This window comes from Tachysurus fulvidraco, chromosome 13 (genome assembly GCF_022655615.1).
Source record: "Tachysurus fulvidraco isolate hzauxx_2018 chromosome 13, HZAU_PFXX_2.0, whole genome shotgun sequence".
Classification (NCBI taxonomy): domain Eukaryota; kingdom Metazoa; phylum Chordata; class Actinopteri; order Siluriformes; family Bagridae; genus Tachysurus; species Tachysurus fulvidraco.
Genome location: NC_062530.1, coordinates 12833546 through 12855424, shown reverse-complemented (window position 1 = coordinate 12855424; position 21879 = coordinate 12833546). Strand labels below are relative to the sequence as shown.

At 40.5% G+C, this 21879-nt stretch overlaps 1 protein-coding gene across 1 annotated transcript in view; it reads left to right on the top strand.

Moving 5' to 3' along the window:
- Window positions 1-663: 663 nt before the first annotated feature.
- Window positions 664-21879, top strand: part of reln (reelin) — a 447239-nt gene continuing 426023 nt past the window's right edge. Inside the window, exon 1 of the mRNA XM_047822245.1 lies at window positions 664-1164. Within this exon, the coding sequence (XP_047678201.1) occupies window positions 921-1164 (244 nt within the window). The 5' untranslated portion in view covers window positions 664-920. The remainder of the gene's footprint in view (window positions 1165-21879) is intronic.

Below are 21879 nucleotides of genomic sequence, written 5' to 3'. Positions count from 1 at the left end.
AAATGGATAGTGTTCCTAAATTTTAATTCATTTTTATGTGTATTTTTAATTATAAACTATATCTTGATATAGTTTTTACTACTATGATTGTATTTACTACATTAAATGATGTAAATGATAAAGTACTAAATATGCCATCAAATTAATAGTCAGGACATGAACAGAAGGAGAGGTTTGGAGAGATCAGATGGAAAACAGAACAGAATCAAATAAAGAGCAGGAGAGGAGGAAGGGGAAATCATGCATACAGGCATAAAGATGCATGAGAAATGTGTCTGAAAGAAAGAGGGAAGGAAAAGAGTCCTGTCAGACTGTTGGGAGGAGGGGAAGACAAAATGGAAGAATGGAGGGAGGTGCAATTCTGGGTAGGAATATGGACAAAGCCAGATGGGGGTTACAGAAGTAGAAAGAAAAATACATAAAACGATTTCTTGTAGAGGGTTGAAAAATGTAAACAACATTCAGATAACAGAAGGGGACAAAAATTTGTCTAAAAAGAATGTCTCTGAGAGTGTGCAGCACGTGCTTGGCTGTTGCTGAAAAAGGAGGGAGGGATATAAAGCGAGGGAGGGAGAATGGGTGGGAGGAAAGAAAAAGTGAGGGAGGGGTTGGTATTTAAGTGCTTGAGCAGGACAGCACAGGCATGCTCTGAACTCCCTGAGAGTGAAGGGATGAGAGAGAAGAAAATGTAAAAAAAATAATAATAATAATAATAATAATTAAAAAAGGAACAGGGCAATTTAACCAGCTATACAAACACTCACCAGCACACATGAATACACATGGTTGACACTGCCAGACTGCTTGACCTCTGGACTGTATCCTTCTTAGAGGACTGAGCATCCCTTTGCATACATCCCTCTCCCTCTCTTTCTTACACGCACTTGTTCTCTCCCTAACTTCTACTAAACAAAGTGGTTATGGGGCAGGCCTCATTCAGAGGTGCCTTGAGCTGTGCCCTTCTAGCCTTTATGTTGGGGGGAAGTGTAGATCTGGGGGCTTTGCCAGTCGGATTTTATCCCCGCTTCACACCTTTTTTCTTCCTGTGCACCCATCGTGGAGAAGTGGAGCAAACCGGGCTAGCTGAGGGTGGGGGAGAGATGCTGCTTACCTTACAGATTTCCAACAACCCAACAGCCTACATCCCGGGACAAGAGTATCAAGGTGAGTGTACACCATTGGTGTGTGTGTGTGTGTGTGTGTGTGTGTGTGTGTGTGTGTGTGTGTGTGTGTGTGTGTGTGTGTGTGTGTTTTGCTTCGAGAACCGCAATGCAAAGGTTAAGACTTTGCACAAAACATATTTAGATGTCGATATATGTCATCTATGTAAAATTAATGTTCAAGTTAAAATATAAGCAAATTTGTTACATTTTAAGCAAAATTAATGTTAGAAACATATTAGTATATGTTTCATATAATTTGGTAACAACAACACTGTATTTGAGAAAGTAACATTTATTTACTAATAATCAGACAAAATAAATGATAAATTTTCAAACTCTCTTTGTATGTAATTGTAACTGTAATCAATTTATTAATTATTATTATTCAGTGCTCAGTATATATTATAGCCACTTCTATTAACGATTTAGTAAAGATAACTGACAAGTCAAGGTTTATAATTAAAGGAAGGTGGGAACTGTCCAAACTCACTGACATGGTCTATAGAGAATAAGGGGTTTAAAAAAATGTTAATACAGTAAACAATTCTGTCAAAACTCTGTGAGTTTTTTTTTCACTATTAATATATCAGCATGCTGCTATGTGTGCATTCATATATGTGTAGATCTTGTGTTTTGAAAGTGAAATGTTTTAGTATTTTGTGTTTTATGTGTGCCTTTATGTAACTGTATAAGCACTGGTGCAAAGTGGAACTGGCTGCTTTTAGTTCTTTACTGTGTGATCCCGCTGCTCTATGTGTAGGTGGTTTATCCTGAGGACAAAACCGACAGATGTCTGTTACTCCTTCTTTCTCTTAGATTCACACACACACACACAACACACACACACACACACACACACACACACACACACACACACACACACACACACACACACACACACAGTACCTGATGTTAGAAAACTGTCTGAACTGCTAGTTGCAGATAGATAGATAGATAGATAGATAGATAGATAGATAGACAGACAGACAGACAGACAGACAGACAGACATACAGACAGATGGTGGTCAGAAGGCCCACATTATGATGCAGGTTTGTTTCCCACCATAATCGTCAGAAGCTAAGAAGAACCATTTTGAACAACATATTAGAGACACAGTGATATGCAGGGCACTCACCCAGAGTATGGATTAAGTGAATGAGTAAGTGAGAGTGAGGGAGTGGGTGGAAGGGAGGGTAAGAGGGAGCAAGATGGACAAACAAAAGCAGAATAGGGACTGAATGGCTGTGAGATTACTTTTATTATACCTACAGAGCTTATTTGGATTACTGGGCTAACTGTAAACAAGTGTTCTTAATGCAATCATGAAAATAACTTAAAAAAGCATATAAGTGATACATATTGTATACCTTGCATTGTTACTATTTTTTTTTTACCTCTTTTTCAGCCTATTCCTCACTAATGAAAGGTTTTTTCAGCCCATTACAAACACAAGGCCACATGCTCTTAGAAGGTTTAGGGTACTGGCATGGAAAGGCCAGTGTGGTACTGGCCTTTATTATGCATTAGAGAAAAGAGGGCCAGCTGGCCCTGCCTGAGTAGTCATAGCTTAGAGGAGGTGGTCTATGCTCTCCTGCTGTGTTCCCACTCTGTGCTATGCTATGCTATGCTTCTACATCCCTTCAACCTTCTGTTTGATATTTCTCCAACTGCTGTGTTATTTTTTTTTGTTTTTGTTTTTTTTTACAAGCATTTAATATTTAAAGTCAAAATTTCAGCCTTTCACTTGCTATTTTCTTTGCCTGTGTATTTTGCATTATAGGTATGGTATCAGTGGACTTATTTGGCTCTAGCCACCTAGTTGTTATCCACTATACAACAGAGCAAGTGTGAGTGCAATGAATGGATGATATAAAACAAATCTTATTTCAAATGTGTAGATATAAGTATGAACGTAATTTACTTTGAAATCCCAAAGATTACGGGTGTTAAGCCATTATCATCCCCATGTATTTCAACACAGTTAAAAGGTCGCACAAATCCAAAACTAGACATTCAAAACAGTTTTATTTAATTTTTCATTATGCCTATTTGTGTTAGGTTATAAAGAAAAATATATCCCACAAGATTCATAAAATTTTAGACAATTTTAGACCTACAAACGTGAATCAACTCCCCCTTAACCAACCACAATCCCCACCCCCACCCAAAACATTCACTCCCTCTCCCTCTCTCTCTCGCTCTCTCTCTCAAACGCACATACACATTATATTCACCACTACAACCTATTGGGCCCTGCTTTTTGAGAGCCTGATATTTATGATTAACACAGAGAAGCCTCAAATATGAAACCCAATGCCTTGATTTTTTTTATCAGCTTAATTCTCACTTCTGTTTCTTATAGATACATTAAGTAGATTAAAAAATTATATTAATTATATCATTACATTTACATTTACGGCATATTGGCAAACACCCTTACTTAGAGGAGCTTACGTTTATCTTATTTATACAACTGAGCATTTGAGGGTTAGGGCCTTAGGGTCAACTTGGCTGTGGTGGGATTTAACTCATTACCTTTCATTCAGTTGTCTTACTTATTAATTAAATAGTAATAATTATGAACAAATTCTTCTATTAAACATATTTAATTAAAACAATGCTAAAATTGCTAAAAAAAAATCTAAAAATGTAGTTCATGTGTATAGAGCAAAACCTAGCTAACACAATTAAATAGACCTTAGAAAAGGAGAATTTACAGACTTGATTAATTTAGTAATTTATTATAAGGGCATTTTTACCTTAAAACAGATTAAAAACTATCCTGTAAGGGATGCACTTATTTCCAGGGGTTTCAGAACAGTGTAACAGATAGGGAAGGCATGGACTATTTGATAATCTAACCCTAACCGTAGTTTTTGGTTGTTTATTTGTTTTTGAAAATAGCTTAACTGTAACATAATAAAGCATAATAGATATAAAATCTACCTATATGACTGTTTTGTCCTTCATTATCCATCGTAGGTATGCTCTTTTTTTTTTTTTTGAAAGAGGGCATTTTTCCAAGACCTCCAGAAATATGCCCACTTTATGTTGTGGTAACAAAACCCCTGGAATTTAGTGGATGCCTATCCTGTAATATACAGTGTATAGTTTGACTTTGACAACAATTGTAAACTTTAGATACAGTTGGGCTGATGGGTCTTCGCCCATTATTATTAATGGTATCCTCTTGACTAGTGGCATTCTTGCAATAACCTGGCAGCTTACTGGCAGTAGGCTAATGTCTATAGCACTCAAAAAGGTACTTTTTACTTTCATCACCAGGAATTATATTTGTAGTCCAAATGCCTTGATTTTGTGCCAACAGCAATGCAGCTCTGTGCGGTGAGGCTCGTGGTTGTGGGATGTGTGTTTACATCAACATGGAATGGTGTGAGAATTCTGTGCTTGTTTCTAGGTACTGATCATCCTTAGTGGAGTTTGTAATTGTTAGATGCAGGCCATTTTATTTACTTACTATGGAAATTAAATATGGTTTTCATTGTATTAATGGTATTCAACGTTAATGAAGCACATGCATGTGCACGCAACCTATCAACCTAATCATGACATCATGATTCAGGTCTACCAACCAAAATTAAGTAATTTTAAAAGGTACAGTACCCATTCTGTTATCAGGAAATGCATGAACAATCAATCAACATTTTTACAATTTTGGAAAAATAGCATTTTACATGAATTGTCTTCAACATATCACACTCTCCTCTACAGGATGTCTTCTCGACATCCAACAATGTCTCTATAAACTTCTCTTGTTTTCTTTTAGGAAACCCTTTTTGCACATTTGCATATTCAGTCACACACTCTATAACATTAGTTCTGTCAGGACCACTTTGTCACAAGGGAATTAGATGATATGCATACAGTTAGTGTTGGCGGTATGGTTCTGTTCTGGGCAAGAATCCACGTGGGAGAGCAGTGACTAGGAAATAGAATAGACTCCCCCCTATTGATAAGCTCACTTACACGATTTTGGAAAGTAATAAATGAATGTGGGGGGACACGGTGGCTCAGTGGTTAGCACGTTCGCCTCACACCTCCAGGGTTGGGGGTTTGATTCCAGCCCCTGCCTTGTGTGTGTGGAGTTTGCATGTTCTCCCCGTGCCTCGGGGGTTTCCTCCGGGTACTCCGGTTTCCTCCCCCAGTCCAAAGACATGCATGGTAGGTTGATTGCCATCTCTGGAAAATTGTCCGTAGTGTGTGAGGGTGTGTGTGAATGAGAGTGTGTGTGTGCCCTGTGATGGGTTGGCACTCCGTCCAGGGTGTATCCTGCCTCGACGCCCAATGACGCCTGAGATAGGCACAGGCTCCCCGTGACCCGAGAAGTTCGGATGAGCGGTAGAAAATGAATGAATAAATGAATGGATAGATAGATAATCAAATAATTAGAGAAAGAGAGAGAGAGAGAGAGAGAAAAAATATGTGGAGATTTAAGACTGGTACAGCGAACACGGGTTCCGGCGTGGTGGAGTCGGGGTTGGAGGAGGGAGTTTAGATCGCGGCACCAGCGAAGCGCTGAACGGCCCTATGAATGGGAATTTAAATGGTCGGGTAATACGGATGTCGTAACCGGATTGGTGCACGTCATGATGCATGCTTGACGACGTGGCCTGCCAGAACTAACGCGATGCTTTTTTTTTACACAGTCCCGGTCAAATTGGTAACAGTCTTTCCACTAGATTATGCCCATCTTAATAAAAACAAACAAAAAAAAGATTTTAATTCCAGAGTCCATATTCTTTGCCCAAAACAACAGAAACTATGAAAACAGTCACTTTCAGTGTACAAAACACTTTTAAGTCTCAGGCCACTGCCATGTAGAAAAACTGTGAAAAGCATGAATCAGTCTCTGCAAAAAGTCAAACTTTGGCCAATAAATAGTGCTATACATGTGGAATGTAAAAAGTTCAGTTTTACACCAGGTTCTTTTACAGTCTTTAGAAATAATATGTACATATGTTATTGCACTTTTAGTTCCTGTTCATTGTTTCATAACAAACAGAGTGTGGTCTCGGGTAGGTGAACACCGTTGGCACCCGAGTTGTTACAGCAGGTAGGTGCACCTAGACTATCATATGTGAATTTTCTTGGTGGTCGTCATTGCCTCACTGAATAGCGAGTAATGTATCTCCCCAGGCCGGTCACATGACACCACCGTTTTGACTGGTTTCTCAGCAGGTACATTGGTAGCTATTGGAAGATCTTGTTCTGCCTCTGCTGAAGGTAACTGTTCTGGTTCAAACTCTAGTGATGTAGAATTATCTAATGCATTTTGATGAACAATCATCTCAGAGGGGACATGTTGTATTTCTACTTCCTCTTGTCTCCCCTTGTCTGGCCTGGCTGAACTGGTACATAAAACTCAGAACCACTACCATTTTCCAACACATCCATTCCATTTACAGGTATGCTGAATTTCTCCTGTGTCCTTTTGTTTTTGGACATTGGTTTAGATCGACTGCAAAAGGCAAGTGATCACATGGCATCAGAAGATTTCGGTGTACTACATGTGACCTCCCTCTCCCTTGTTCAGACTTGATCTCATAGATCAGTGCATCCTCTGCAACTTTACGTATAACAACATGGATTCGCTCTTCCCAATAGTTCCAAAGTTTACCTGGTAATCCTCTTGGGGCCAGATTCCTCACAAGGACTTTCCTGCCTGAGTCAATATTGGTGTACCTAACTTTCTGGTCAGAATTCTTTTTTTGTTCACTTGCTTTTTTTCCCCCACATTCCTCTTGTGCTTCTTGCATCCCTCTTTTCCATGCTTCTAGGTACTCGCTTTCGCTCATAAATAGGCTGCCTTTGTTAAGCCCGAAGAGGGCTTAACAAAGGCATGGGAAGTTTCAATGGGAAGTTTTGGAGAGCGACCAAATAAGAGATGAAATAGAGAGAATCCAGTCACTTCCCTTTTTCTACAGTTTGTTCAATGAGGCTTTCCAATTTGATTTCTGCATTTCAGTAAGAGTTTACTACATTTGCAACAGTGTTCAATTGAACCTCTCAACTTGTCCATTTCCAGCGATTCCACTGTACTTCTGCAGTTGTGCCTACAGCTAGTTTTCAAACTCTCCCCCCTGATCATGGTGTAATTTCAGTGGAAATCCAAACTTTAGGGCAATGTCATTAAAGATTTTGTCTGCCACAGTCTTGCAGGACTTTGATGTTGTTGCATATGCATGCGCAAATCTCATAAAGTGGTCAACTATGACAAGGATATACTCATATCCTCCTCTAATTTTTTTGGGATGTACCAGCTGAGTTCTTTGTGCAGTCTTTCTTTGCAAGACACCGTTCTCATCCAACATCAACTTGTTCCAGCCCCTGACAAGTCCTGGGAGGGTGGGGCCTGCTGACCTCCACTGATTTGCAGGAGGTTTTATCCCAGACTGTGATCCCAGATTTATCCCACCATGGTCCTGAAGAAACGTTGCCTCATTTCACTGCATACTGCAACAGCTATATACAGCTGAAATGACAATAAAAGCTTCTTGACTTGACCTAACAGTTTCTACTGACACCGATGTCAACCTGGACAATGCATCAGCGTCAATGTTTTTCTTTCCTGGGCGATAGCAAATGGTGAAATGGAAATTTGTGAGCTCTGCTACTCTTCTGCTTCCTGTTAAGTTCAATTTGGCAGAGGTCAGAACAGGATTGTTGCTGTATACAGTAAAATTCAGGGCATAGTAAAGGTAGTCCCTGAATTATTCTGTGATAGCTCATTTGAGAGCTAGGAATTCAAATTTTCTGCTGTGTAAACGATAATTTTGCTCTGCTGCTGTCAATGTCCTCAACCCATATGCAATCACTCTGTTTTCCATCATGGTGCTGATATAGGACAGCTCTCAGTGCTGCATGAATGCTTTGGTAAAGTCCAGGAACCCCAGGACAGGTGGCTTGACTAAACAGTTAACCAGTTTCTCAGTTGTTTTTGGTGTTGCTCTGCCCACTCTATCAAATGACTTGATGGAACCACGTGACTCTTGAGGTAAGTCCCTCTTTTCCCTCTATCTTTTGTTTGTGCTTTGTGATTGTCATGTTTCAGCAGGGCAAGCAATCCTCTAGAAGTCCTTGATGTAAGAGCGGTAGTAGCTCAACAAACCTAATACCTTCTTAAACTCTTCTATTGTGGTCGGCCTCTTGTCTTTCAGTGCAGTCATGGCTATGGTGTCTGCAGGGTCAATTTGGCTACCTTCTTTAAAAACTATCCTCCCCAAATAGAGAACCTACTCCTTGAACAACTCACATTTCTTGGGCTCTATTTCACTCCATAGGACTGCAGCCGCTGCAAGAATTTCTTCAACATGCTCATTAAAGGATTTAGTGAACACCAAGATATTATCCAGGTAAGGTACACAAATGTTGTCTTGCAGTCCTTCCAAGCATCCTTCCATAAATCACTGAAATGCAGCAGGTGCATTCATGAGCCCAAAAGGGATACAGACTTTAAAGGCTGTCAATGGTCTACTTTCTGGTGCCATAAACCCTTGATGGTATGGCTTCCCTTGGTTTAGCAAAGAAAGCCATCTACTGTATTTCCTCCCAAGCAATACAGTATGTACTGTATTCTTGGAATCGGTTGGCAGTCTGCCACAGTCTTCCAATTGAGGTCCCTGTAATCAATACACAACCTCAGGCTTCTGTCTTTTTTCCTGACGCACACAATTGGGGATGCATAAGGTGAATGAGATTTTTCAATTCACTCCTGGGCGAACAAATTTTGAAGGTAGTCTTTAATTTTTTGGTACAACGATTTTGGGATAGATGTACATTTGCACAACAGGTGTCTGGTCTGTAAAATTGATGTTTAACTGTATTTTTTCAAAACTTGTTGGTTTTGCACTTTTATTAACTCAGGTTGTCACTACACAAGATGATGCTGTTGCTGGTAACACTGATTTTATAGTTCCCAGCTCAGTCTTTCCCACCAGGAGGATGTCATGGTCAGTTACATTCTGGACACCAATTTGAATCACAGGTCAGCCCCCTTTTTTAAAAATCAAGAGTGTTTCGAGGAGTTCCAGTCTGTCAGGAAACTGTATATTGACAGACGGTTCAAACAACACAGTGTTATCCTATTTCACATGTATTGAACCATGTTTCAGCACATTAACATGGTCTTTTGCCATCTTAATTAAATACTCATACTTAATTGAACTCATCACCAGGTTAATGAATTTTTTGGACTTTACTGCTCCTCAGACTTGGAAAGGCATATCTAACAGTCTTGTTCAAGAGCTCTTTGCTTTCATCACCCCACCCACTCACTTCACTTTGTTTCATCACCTGCTCAATCACATTGTAACCAATGGTTGGTCTGGACAATTGCTGAACTTTTTGAATGAGCACAGGAATGACTATTTCTTTTAGTTTATGTGCAGGATGAGCCAAACTGAATGTGATTTCTACCCCCCCCCCCCTTCATAGAGCATGTTGGAACCGCTGGCTGTGACAAGATTCAAGTTGTCTGAGGCTTCTGCTGCCTCTGAAACATCCCTTATCTTTACTCTAAGTATGTACTGATCCTTCCACTGTTGGTCTACAATGCACACTTGGATCCTGTGTCCCACAATGACTCTGTTCTGTGTCAGTTCAAGTAACAAGTCACTAAACATTGTTTACTGACCAGGGCAGTCACAGGCAAATGGTTGTTGATTTGACACTCTGAAATTAAATTGCACTCAAAGGGAATGATTTCTAGTGCAGCAAATTCACCATGCTGATTTGGAAGGGACAGTTTCACTTGCTGGGTCACTCCCTCTCCCATGGTAGCAACCTTCCTCTGTTTAACTGAACCCTAATCTGGGATCAGACACCTCTCTTTTTAAAACCCACTAGGAAGTGTTCTTTGCACAAATCCATCATTCCCACTTGTTGAAAAGGAAAGCACTGTCTTGCCCTTGAGGGACGCAGTTGTCGGTGTGGCTTAAAATGTGGTGACTGTGGTGTTGTGGCATAGAACTGTGGCTTTTTGTGAAACTGTTGTGGATTGAGGCCCTACACTGCATATGGTTGGCTGAAAATACTGTGCTGACACCATTGGCCAGTCCAAGCTAAAGACATCCTGCTGGGTCTCGGAAATAAACAAGGTTTAATAACAAAAGAACACTAACCATGTTATACGGTTATATAAACAGGGTATTGACAATGGGAAACAGGTGTGTGGAAATGGAAGGAGCAGACAAGGGCGGGGCAGACACGTGACAAAGAACATAAACACATGCATGTGGCCAAAGTACGGGCTGAGTCCTGACAGCACCACTCTCCTGCCACATGTTTTCCAGAGCCTGTTACAATGTGTATGTTCAAGTCTGTCTTTAAAGCACTGGTAAAATTCTTCAAAAGTGTGTACAGACAGATTGTGGCTCTAACTTGATATAATTACTCTTCTCATAGGTACTTAAAGAGTTGCAAATTAGCTATCAGGAATTGATCCATCTTGAGCCAAAGTGGCCATCAAACATTTAAGAACATGACGCCCATGTATTGTATGGAAACTGGGACTGACAGTGTTTTTTTGTCTGCAGAGGGTACTGCACCTCCTTCTTAATACTTCCCAGAGATAGATGGTCTACATCTTGTGTATCTTGTTTTCATCTAACTAACTCTGAAGTGCTGCAAAGAAATTAGCAATTCTGTCTGTGTCACTTCAGGAAGACATAAAAGCACTGATTACAAAGTTCCTTGGTCTGTTTGCATATCTCACACAACACTAATAGAGCATGGCATCGGCATTTGTGTTCATGCGTCTACAGTGAGTATCTGTATAAAGCAGGAACTGTTAAGCAATTATAAAGCAAGAGACAGAGTACCTACCTAAAAATGTAGTAGCTTTCCATAGTGTCTGAATTTTGTACTCTCAAAAAGTGAATGCTGTCACAAAACCTGACTCCTTTCCTCCTCCTAGAATGGAAGATTGCATAGATTGTGTTGGCATAGACAGATTTACTAGCAAGCTGGACCTTTTAAAAGTGCAATCCCCCCAAAAAATCAGCTTTTGCTACCCAAGACATCTTTCTCCAGTTTATGATTGTGGCTTTTAGCTGCTGTGACTCACTACTGGGTAACAAAATTCAAATTCATTGTTCAAAATCAGAAGGAAGGGACAAAAGTGCACCTTTTATTGCTATATTTTAGCTTTTATAGAGTGTTAGAGGTAAATTATATGCATTTGAAAATAACATGTCCCTGTAGAATTTTTAAATATTCTGTTGATATTTTCTCTTATTGTTTGCATATACTTATAGTTTACTTTAAATACTTGTTTCTTTGCACCTTGGTAATGTTTGTCTTGTAAATACCTTTCTCTGAGCTCAAGTTCCTCAGTTAATTTACTTAAAAATGTATTTACTTGGTCTTGTTGTTTGTGCCCCTTTCTTTTGCACTTTTGTATTAATAATAATAATAATAATAATAATAATAATAATAATAATAATAATAAATTAATTTAATCCGTCTTAAACAAGATGTAGGGGAAGTTCAAACTGTTGAGTTTTAAGTGATCATGGAGTCCAAGACATACCTGATATAAAATCAGTAATCTATCATGACTTCTGAACTTTGCAACATCAGCTTTATAGCTCCATTGCTTTAATCCTCTGAAGACAACCCATCAGGTGTTCTACAGTGAGAATCAATAAATATTAATCTACCGGTATAACAGAATGCAAGCATAACCAATAAATAGCATTGCATTTGTTACAACATCCAATGTCTCTATCCAATTTCTTCTAAACCAGGATGTGGGAGCTTTCTCAAGAAACCAAATTTTGGGTTGTGTTGCAGTACTCTAACAATTTGAGTTGATTTGATAAGTTAAATGTTGATTTGTTTGTTGCTCTGTTGCTTACCTTTTCTGCCTTATGCTATTTTGTTGATTGGTACCTTGTTCCTTTCTTTGGCATGGTACAATGTAAAAATGTTTAAGATGAATGATATAAGTAAGACGGAATTTTTTATTTTTTTGGGGGGGGGGGCAGTAAGCATCGGGGTCCATGGGCTATGGAGCCAAACCAGCTACGGACACCCGAATGCCCTACAGTGACTCCATCCAGCCCAGTCCTGTGCACACCTGTGACCGAGCCGGTTCACATGGCTACCATACCGGCAAGCTCTGCTGAGGCCCGTGCAAACCGGCTGATCTCCAACCTGGTGGATACTCCGATGATGTCGGTTCGGCGGCCGGCATCCCTAAGCCGTCGGCCGAACCGACCAGGTCGTCGGAACCAGATGGGCCGACCGAGTCCTGGCCCCATGCTCTGCTGGCTCCGCCCTGGCCCCATGCTCTGCCGGCTCCGCCCTGGCCACCTGCTTGGCTGGCTCCACCCTGGCCACCTGCTCGGCCGGCTCCGCCCTGGCCACCTGCTCTGCCGGCGCCGCCTTGGCCTCCTGCTCGTCTGGCGCCGCCATTACACGAACTTGACCCGCCCTCCCACCCTGGTTGCACCTTCACTACACCCTCCTGGACTGGTTTCTGCAGCCTTGGGAGCGTCTGGAAGCCGCTCGTGGGGGGGGTGTTCTGTAATGAGTCTGTCTGTGTTTTGCTTTGTTTCTGTCTGCTGTCATTCCCTGCTGTAAATTGTTGGCCCCGCCCACTCATTTGTTACCATGGACACTAATTGCAATCAATCTCTTCCCCCGGTGTTTTGCCTTTGTCTCTGATTGTCTCCGCTTTGTGATTGGTTCCTGTTTACTATATCTACTCTGTTTGTTCACTTCCCGGGTGTTAGTCATTGTTGGTATGTTGTGTGTTTATGTCTCTGTTCCTGGTCCCTGACTGAGTCGATGGAACCGGCCAGACCGATCGGGTCGATGGAACCGACCGGGTCGACGGAACCAGTTGAGCCGACCGGGTCATCGGAACCAGATGGGCCGTTCGGGTCGACGGAACCAGCCAGACCGTTCGGGTCGACGGAACCAGCCAGACCGTTCGGGTCGACGGATCCAGCCGGGTCGACAGAACCAGCCAGACCGATCGGGTCGACGGAACCAACCGGGTCGACGGAACCAGCCGGGTCGACGGAACCAGCTGGACAGGCTGGGTTGACGGAACCAGCTGGGTCGACGGAACCAGCCGAACCGACCGGGTCGGATAACACAGTTGACATGGTTACACCCACGCTCCCTGAACTCTCTGCCTGGCCTGAACCAAACAATTTTCCTGTGTTATCTGTCCTGTGTTTTGTTTCACTGGATTTGCCAGCCCCTCTACCTCCTGTCCTTGTTTACAGGCTCAGAGCACCCCCAGCACCCCCATGGGTTGCAATCACAGCCAGCTTACTGAGCGCATCGGCAGCCCTGCCCTGGTCTCCGGCCCTGCTCTGGTCTCTGGCTCTGCCTGCGGCACCACCCTGGCCGTTAACTCTGCTGTGGTTTCTGGCCTCACCCACAGCTCCGCCCTGGCCTCCTGCTCTGCCGGCTCCGCCCTGGTCTCCTGCTCAGCTGGCGCCGGCACTACACAAACTCGACCCGCCCTCCCACTCTGGTTGCACCTTCGCTCCACCCTCCTGGACTGGTTTCTGCGGCCTTGGGAGCGTTTGGGGGGGGGGGGGTGTTCTGTAATGAGTCTGTCTGTGTTTTGCTTTGTTTTGTCTGCTGTCATTCCCTGCTGTTGATTGTTGGCCCCGCCCACTCATGTATTACCATGGACACTAATTGCACTCAATCTCTTCCCCAGGTGTTGTGTCTTTGTCTCTGAATGTCTCCGCTTTGTGATTGGTTCCTGTTTACTATATCTACTCTGTTTGTTCACTTCCCGGGTGTTAGTTGTTGTTGGTATGTTGTGTGTTTATGTCTCTGTTCTTGGTCCCTGTTTTGCTTAGTGTTCTGCCCTGTTTTGCCTGCTTATCTGTGTGATTGTTTCTTGTCTTTTATCAATAAAAGTTGGAACTGCATTTGGATCCTCACTCGCCTTTGTCTCATCAAGACAATAACACTGTAAATATTCAGGAATGTTAAGCAAATCCATACTCTGACAGGGTAAAATATTGCTGCACAAACAAATATAACTATGATTAACTTAACTAACAAACATAAAATACAGAACTATGCAAATATTCTTTATCTAAAATGGTTGTAGATTGTAACCAAACTGCAAAACATTAATCAATAATAATGAATCATTTTGAAAACACAGTATAAAATATATAGTCTCCAGATCACTGGCAGACTTAAGAAGAAAATTTACTAAGAAAGAAACATTGGGAAACATTTAAATTATTCTGTGAGGTTTTGCATTTAAAATATGTATATATAATAATATATACAGTTTTTCTATGTTAAATTTAAGTATGAATTCATTCAATTCTTTATATAAGCTTTTGCTTTGTAGTTTTGTATTAGTTTCAGTTTCAAATATTGTTGTTTGTAAAGAGTTTTTGTAAAAGGGGCATAATGTTTAGCAGTTTTGATTAGAGAAAAATGAAAAATGAATAGAAAGTGACAGGACAGTTCAATAAGAGAATGCAAAACAAAGAGAGAATACTTGTTTCAATGCCTGAAGAAAAATATTAATTAAAAATATCAATTAAAGAGTAGTATTGATTCAGAATTTTTACAAAAAGTGTTTGTGTTATTACTCTTGCTCTTCTATAAGCATTAATACTAACAAGAAAAAGCAGGTAAATAATGTATAATTAATTTTATATAGTGCATTTTCTATAACTCCATAGGACATTTTTTGTGTCATAGGGTTTTTGTCAAAAACTTTATGTAGAGATGAAGTTGCAGTATGCAAGTGCAGTAAAAGTTGATTTAAAGGCACACTAACAATTTCAAAAAGTGGGTCAATATTCAATATTTGAAAATGAGAAACAGCAGGGGCCTGTTTCAGAAAGGGGGTTAAGTGAATACTCTGAGTATGTCAACCCTGAAATGAGGGAAATTCTGGGTTTTCCATTTCATAAAGGAAGGTATGTTAAACCTGAGAAAGCAGGTTAAGTTAAGCCCATTTCTGAAACATAGGTAACTTATCCTCAGAGTCAGTTACCATAGTACCTGTGTGTACATGTGAACCTAACCTGGATGGGAGCAGGTTTTCTTCTGTAAACCCAGAGTTTCTTTCAGTCTCCTCCCCTTTTTTTAAAGAGGAAGCGATGTTTGAACACCTCATTCATTGCACACATTTCAGTTACACAGAGAGCATCAAGGGGAATAAAATGTCCTTTCATGGACGATCCTGTCGAAGAAGAGTCTGTGTAGCGGCCCCTTGGATTTATTAATCAAGAAGAAGCAGAGAGTTCCAAATAGGTGTCGGTTTATTTCTTCCTCTCAATGAGCACCATGCACCATAAGCACCATGAACACCGTGAAAACTACAGCCGAAAAGAGCAAAAATACAAAATGCTTCTATGTAGTTTCACAAATAATTAGCACATAAATCATGTTCACACCAAATGCAAATCATTTTAACATTTTAACTAATAATCAATATAGAATGAACAATGTTTTTAAACTGTTATGACAGAAAAATATCCCATGCTTCTTGAAATATAATACAATACAATGAAATACAATATATTACAATTGTTCAAAGAAAGAATATATTGCTTTTAAACAAATCTCTTCTGATAATAATACACACTCCACATTTTTGAGATTCATACCTCATTCTACTCTCCAAGGGCGCTAATTAAAGAGTTTCCGCTATCAGCTAACATTCTCTCTAGCTCGACACACCCTCACAGTTCAAGGCTCTTAGAAATAACAGGTACGAACTATACAAAAATAATAAAGTAAATCACAATGTAAACTCTTTCCTTACAGGATTCAAATGGATGAACATGATAAACAACTAATGTGTTTAAGTTTTTTACCATACTTCCGATGATGCGTGAGCACCACGTTGTGAAGCGAGTGTAACCAGAAGTTTAGCACCACAAAAACAACAGAAGAAGAAAATGGCGCTTTTCAAAATAAAAGCAGAACAGACAACTAGGTGGCACTGTAGAACTACAATGTCTTTCATTCATTCATTCATTCAATCATCTTCTACTGCTTATCCGAACTTCTCGGGTCACGGGGAGCCTCGGTCATCGGGCATCGAGGCAGGATAGACCCTGGACGGAGTGCCAACCCATCACAGGGCACACACACACTCTCATTCACTCACACACTCACACTACGGACAATTTTCCAGAGATACTACAATGTCTTATTAACACATAAATATAATACTGTGTAGGAGAATATTAATGCAATTTATCGGACATTTACAGTCTGTATTAATTTGTAGGGAGTTACATTTACATATGGAGAGGACTTTGAGACCCAGAGTGGATGTTTTGTCATATCCCTATGCATTTTTATTTGAGGGGTACCGTTTTTCTTTACAATCAGAAAGATACATCCATAATCTCATCCATCCTTACATCAGAAACATCAGCCATCGCGGCTGTACTCTTACATCTGAGCTGATGCTTTGCCTTACATTTCTTTGCAAATTGTAGTTTTGTGTATAACATTGGGGATGCAGAACATATTAGTAAGGCTACTGTTTTTAGAGCGGGCAGGAAAGTGCGACTCAGTCTTAAGCGCTTTCTGACAAATTTTGTGTTGTTTCCTGATAAAATACAATACTGTTCTTCCGGTTTCACCTCTGATATTATAACAGTTGGGAATTTACTCTAAAATAGTTCTTAATTACTAACTGCACTTCTGATGCTTTCAAATAAACAATATACAATTGCATGAATTATCCTTTAATTGAACAAAGTGTGTAACTAGAGGGAGAAGTTTACATTAAAAAATATACCTTTTAAAGGTATATAGAGTTTAAGTTTTTATAAAGTTTTTTTTTTTTTTTTTTAAATACGTGTTCAAATTCTCCATATGCTTGCATAAGCACTTCCAGTTTTGCTGGTGAGAAATATGCAAACTCATTTCAGCCGTTCTGTAACGGAAAACTCAGCGTTTCCCATCTCAGGGTTTGTCAATTAAGAGATCAAGTTTAAACTCAGAGTTGTTTGAACCTCCTTTCTGAAACAGGCCCCAGGTGAGGTGATGCATACATCAGTAGCAAAGATAATCACAGGATTGACATAACAAAGAAGATACCAGAATAGCGAAACAGAGCAAAATGCCTTGGTGATCAGGTGGTAAAGCACTAAAAAGTACTTTGCCCTGACCTCAGAAACAAAAGGAATTAAATACACAGTCTAATCAAAGGACAAATTGAAAACATAAAACAAACAGTTTTGGCAGCACTGAAAAAGTGATGTTTGAAGTATAGATGTATATTAAATATGAGTGTGTGTGTGTGTGTGTGTGTGTGTGTGTGTGTGTGTGTGTGTGTGTGTGTGTGTGTGTGTGTGTGTGTGTGTCTGTGTGTGTCTGTGTGTGTGTTCACATCAGTCTAGTTATGGCTACTGAGCAGTCTGATGGCTTGAGGAAAGAAATGGTTTCTGTCAGAGACCAGACCCAAATGCAGGATAAAGCAACAGGGGGAATAATTAACAAAGACAACAGACAAACAAAATAAAGTAAAAACTAGATGTGAAATTAAATGACAGAAAATATATCCAACCGGTCAACAACCTTCACTTTTGTTTTTTCAATGTTCAGAGACAAGTTGTTGGCTCTACAGCTGGATGCAACTGGGCCAACTAGGCCCATTTTTTTACCCTGTTTAATGTTACAGTTATGTATTGCCCTGGCCCCAAGAACTGTAAAGCTGGCACCCTTTCATACTGGCATGACCCCACACAGAATCCTCTTATTGCTGAATCTATCCTCTCACACACCATCATTGTTACACTGGTAATGCAATACTATAGAAGAGATTCAGAGTGAACAGCAATCTAAAGCTCAAACCCATCAGTGCCCTCTCACCAAACAAAAGGTACCAACCAGGATACAACAGAAAACCATACAATGGGTCGGACCTCACCTATCCCTGGCCCTCCCAGTATCCAAACAGTAACATTAATCTAGTCCAAAATGTTGGTTTGATATGTTCATATTATGTCAAGCCCTGTTCTGTATGTACCCAATCCAAGACACCAAATATCTGTACTTTTTACTTCTTACATTTTCAAAACGGACTTGTTACTTTTAGTATTATTTCTTCTCATTGAGCGCTGTTTCCAGCCTATCATCCTATCATTGTGTGGCTTTTTCACCATGTGACTGGTGTACTGTATTATTTACCGGCTATCAGACATAGACTAAGGATAGCGGAGCTAACAATGAGCAGCACGCCTACAAAAGGAATGGCTAATGTTAATTCAGAGGGAGTCACTGATGTAAAAATAACTAACAACGAGGACATTCCTGAACACACATGGCCATATATGAGGGAGATGTTTGTAATAATCGGCATCAAAAAGGATTCCTGGCCAATGCGTTGCGAATTGTGTCAACCAGGGGCGGTTCTAGCCCTTTTTTAACAAGAAGAATGTGATTTCTCTCACTTACAGAACCACTTTTATAGGGTAATTTAGGATTCAACCACAAAGCAGGCACAACTGCCTTCTGAATGTATGAATTTAATCCTCACTGCTATGAACAGCATCAGGCTAGGTCAAGACTTATCTGTCCTCCAGCTTAGAGGTTATATTAGTTCTCATGATAGCAGCAGTCAATGTTATCCCTCTGGGTCTCCTGCACATTCAATACAGTTGCAAAAGTAAGGGCTGGGCAGCCATTGAAACATCATATTAAAGAGGTCCAGCTGTAAATTTTTTCAGGAGTTATCCTGTCTTGTAAACCCTCACACCTCCAGCTCCTCTTGGAACAGATGCCATGGTGCAGAAGTGGCCAAGGCCTCGTCCCAAAGGTTAATAGCTCTGTGCTGGCACATCCATATTGAGTTCTTAGACCTAATGTCTCTCTTTGATGGCACTCTTTCGGAGATTCCTGTCCGGCGGGGCCTCCTGTCTCAGCCTCATTTATACCCGGACAAAAATTTGGAACCCTTGTTTGTGGCCTGAGAGTACTAGCACATAGATTCAGGCCTCTTGAACGAGGTTGTGGAGAACATATTGAATTCTTGGGCTCCCTCATTTAAGAAACTGTATGCCCTTAAATAGAGGCTCATCCTATCATGATGCAAACAGCACCACTTCAAAATCTGTACATTGCTAGAGTTCCTCCACACCTTAAGTGTATTGTGCAATCCTCTGTTAAATTACGGTGCAGCTGGCAGCTAATTCTGAGTTACTAGTATTCCTAGATGTTGCAAACATGCTTTTAATTCTCTGTGGCCAACAATTCTCAATTCAATTCAAGTTTATTTGTATAGTGCTTTTGACAATTGACATTGTCTCAAAGCAGCTTTACAGAACATAAACATAGAACACAATGTTAATATAAAGAACAATATAATAGAATGCAAAAATTCAAGATTAATATTAGATAGATTTACTTCACAATGTGTATGGATTTATCCCCCAATGAGCAAGTCTGAGGTGACTCAGGCAGCAGTGGCAAGGAAAAACTCCCTTAGAGGGTAAAGTAAGAAACATTGAGAGGAACCAGACTCAAAGGGAAACCCATCATCATATGGGTGACACTGGAGGGTGTGATTATAAAAATACACTCAAACAAATATTGTGTAGATTCAAAAGATCACATGGAGTTCATATCTCCTCTTTAGTATCGCAGAGTCTGACTGGAGCTGGTAAATCTCTAGATGCCTCAGGATTCTCAGAGTCAGCCTCATCTCAGTGGAGGTCCAAAATCTTCATCGCACGGAAGACGATCGGAGCTGGTACAGTGTCTGGATGCCTCGGGATGGGTAGAAAGAGAAAAGCAGTGGAGAGGGATTAACATTTCTGCTGTTCATAAAATGTGCAAGTCTTTTATAATAGTGCACAATATTATGGGATGTATTATGTGTACACCTGACTAAAGAGATGAGTTTTTAATCTACATTTAAACTGGGAAAGTGTGTCTGAGCCCCGAGCACTATCAGGAAGTTTATTCCAAAGTTTGGGAGCTAAATATGAAAACGCTCTACCACCTTTAGTAGCCTCTTAGATGCTTAATTCAATAAAACTATAACACAATTGTAGTTTCATTTCCCTGGTGATGCAATGAAAAAGGTGTCCTTCTTGTTAGGTAGATGTAATGTTAGACATGTGTAAATGGCAATGACTCAAGCACTGAGGCAGGAATCTCAGAAAGTAGAACTAAAATGGAATAGTGACAAACTGCAAAAGTCTTTCATTCATCAAATAGTGTTTCCTTTTGACTCTCCTGTTAATGGAGACTCTCCTTTTAATAGAGTTTGTGACTGTTAAATATAGGCCATTTTACCATGGGAATTCACCACAGTTTTCATTGTCAGAGTTTACGTTCCCCCCAGCACTGATGCTAAAGAGGCGCTAAGTGAGTTATAAGGGGTTCTTAGCAATCTGCAGAATGTTCACCCCGACAGACTGTTTATCATCGCCGGAGATTTCAATCATGCAAATCTTGTCAGTGCCCCCTAAATTCCACCAGTATGTTGACTTTGTTTGTTAACTGTTTGAGTTCTAACATTTTCCGTCACTCTATAAACTGAGTGGAGCTGGTCGCAAACATCGCATTCTCACTGGCGAACAGCGGATGGTTTTCGTACATTGCAGATTATGCTAACAAAGCTTAACTACACGAGCTAATTACACGAGCTTGCGCATTGCGCTGAACACGGATTGTGAGCCACATTTGGTGAGCTGGAGTTTCACGGCTAAAGGATACTACGAGACATCGCTTCGGCCGTGATGCACATTTTGTGAAGCAGAGGATCGGAAAGTAGTGAGTGAGAAGCTAAATAATAGCTATTGAACTCTTCAACTTGGTGAGTTGTGTAACGTGCACCAACGTCCCCAACAACAAGCACTTTGAGTACTATTAAGTTTGTTGTTTTATTGATATCCAAAAGCATTGTTTTACACGTTCTTTTATTTTATATGAAGGCCTTACAGATGATAAGTTTGATGTTCAGGTGTTATATTTCAGAATCAGAATCAGAATCAGCTTTATTGCCAGGCATGTTTTCACATGCGAGGAATTTGTTTTAGTGACATAATCTCCACAGTGTAACAGAATGACATATGTAGTATAGATTAAATTGTATGTACACATATACAGGTGTGAAATGTGCAGTTAAAATAAGCATATGAGATATATATATGCAAATAAGTATACAATATATACAATTTGTATGTACACGTGCAAATGTGAAATGTGCAGTTGAAGTAAAACATTCAGACAATATGTATGCATGTATGTACAGAGTGCAAGTATGTAATGTGCAAATTGAGGTATACATAGTGCAAATATGTGTTGTGTGTTCCATGGTGTTAATTGTTCATCAGGTGGATTGCTTGAGGGAAGAAACTGTTCTATGTCTGGTCGTTTTGGAGCTCAGGGCTCTGTAGCGCCGACCAGATGGCAACAGTTCAAAGAGGGAGTGTGCTGGATGTGAGGTGTCCAGGGTGATTTTCTTTGCTCTTTTGCACACTCTGGAGGAGTACAGGTCTTGAAGAGTGGGGAGAGTTGTGCCAATGATTCGCTCAGCAGTCCGGACTACCCTCTGTAGTCTTCTGAGTTCGAATTTGGTGGCTGAGCCGAACCAAACAGTTACCGAGGTGCAGAGGATGGATTCAATGATGGCAGTGTAAAACTGTTTCAGCAAATCCTGTGGCAGGTTGAACTTCTTCAGCTGGCGAAGGAAGTACAACCTCTGCTGAGCCTTTTTCACAATGG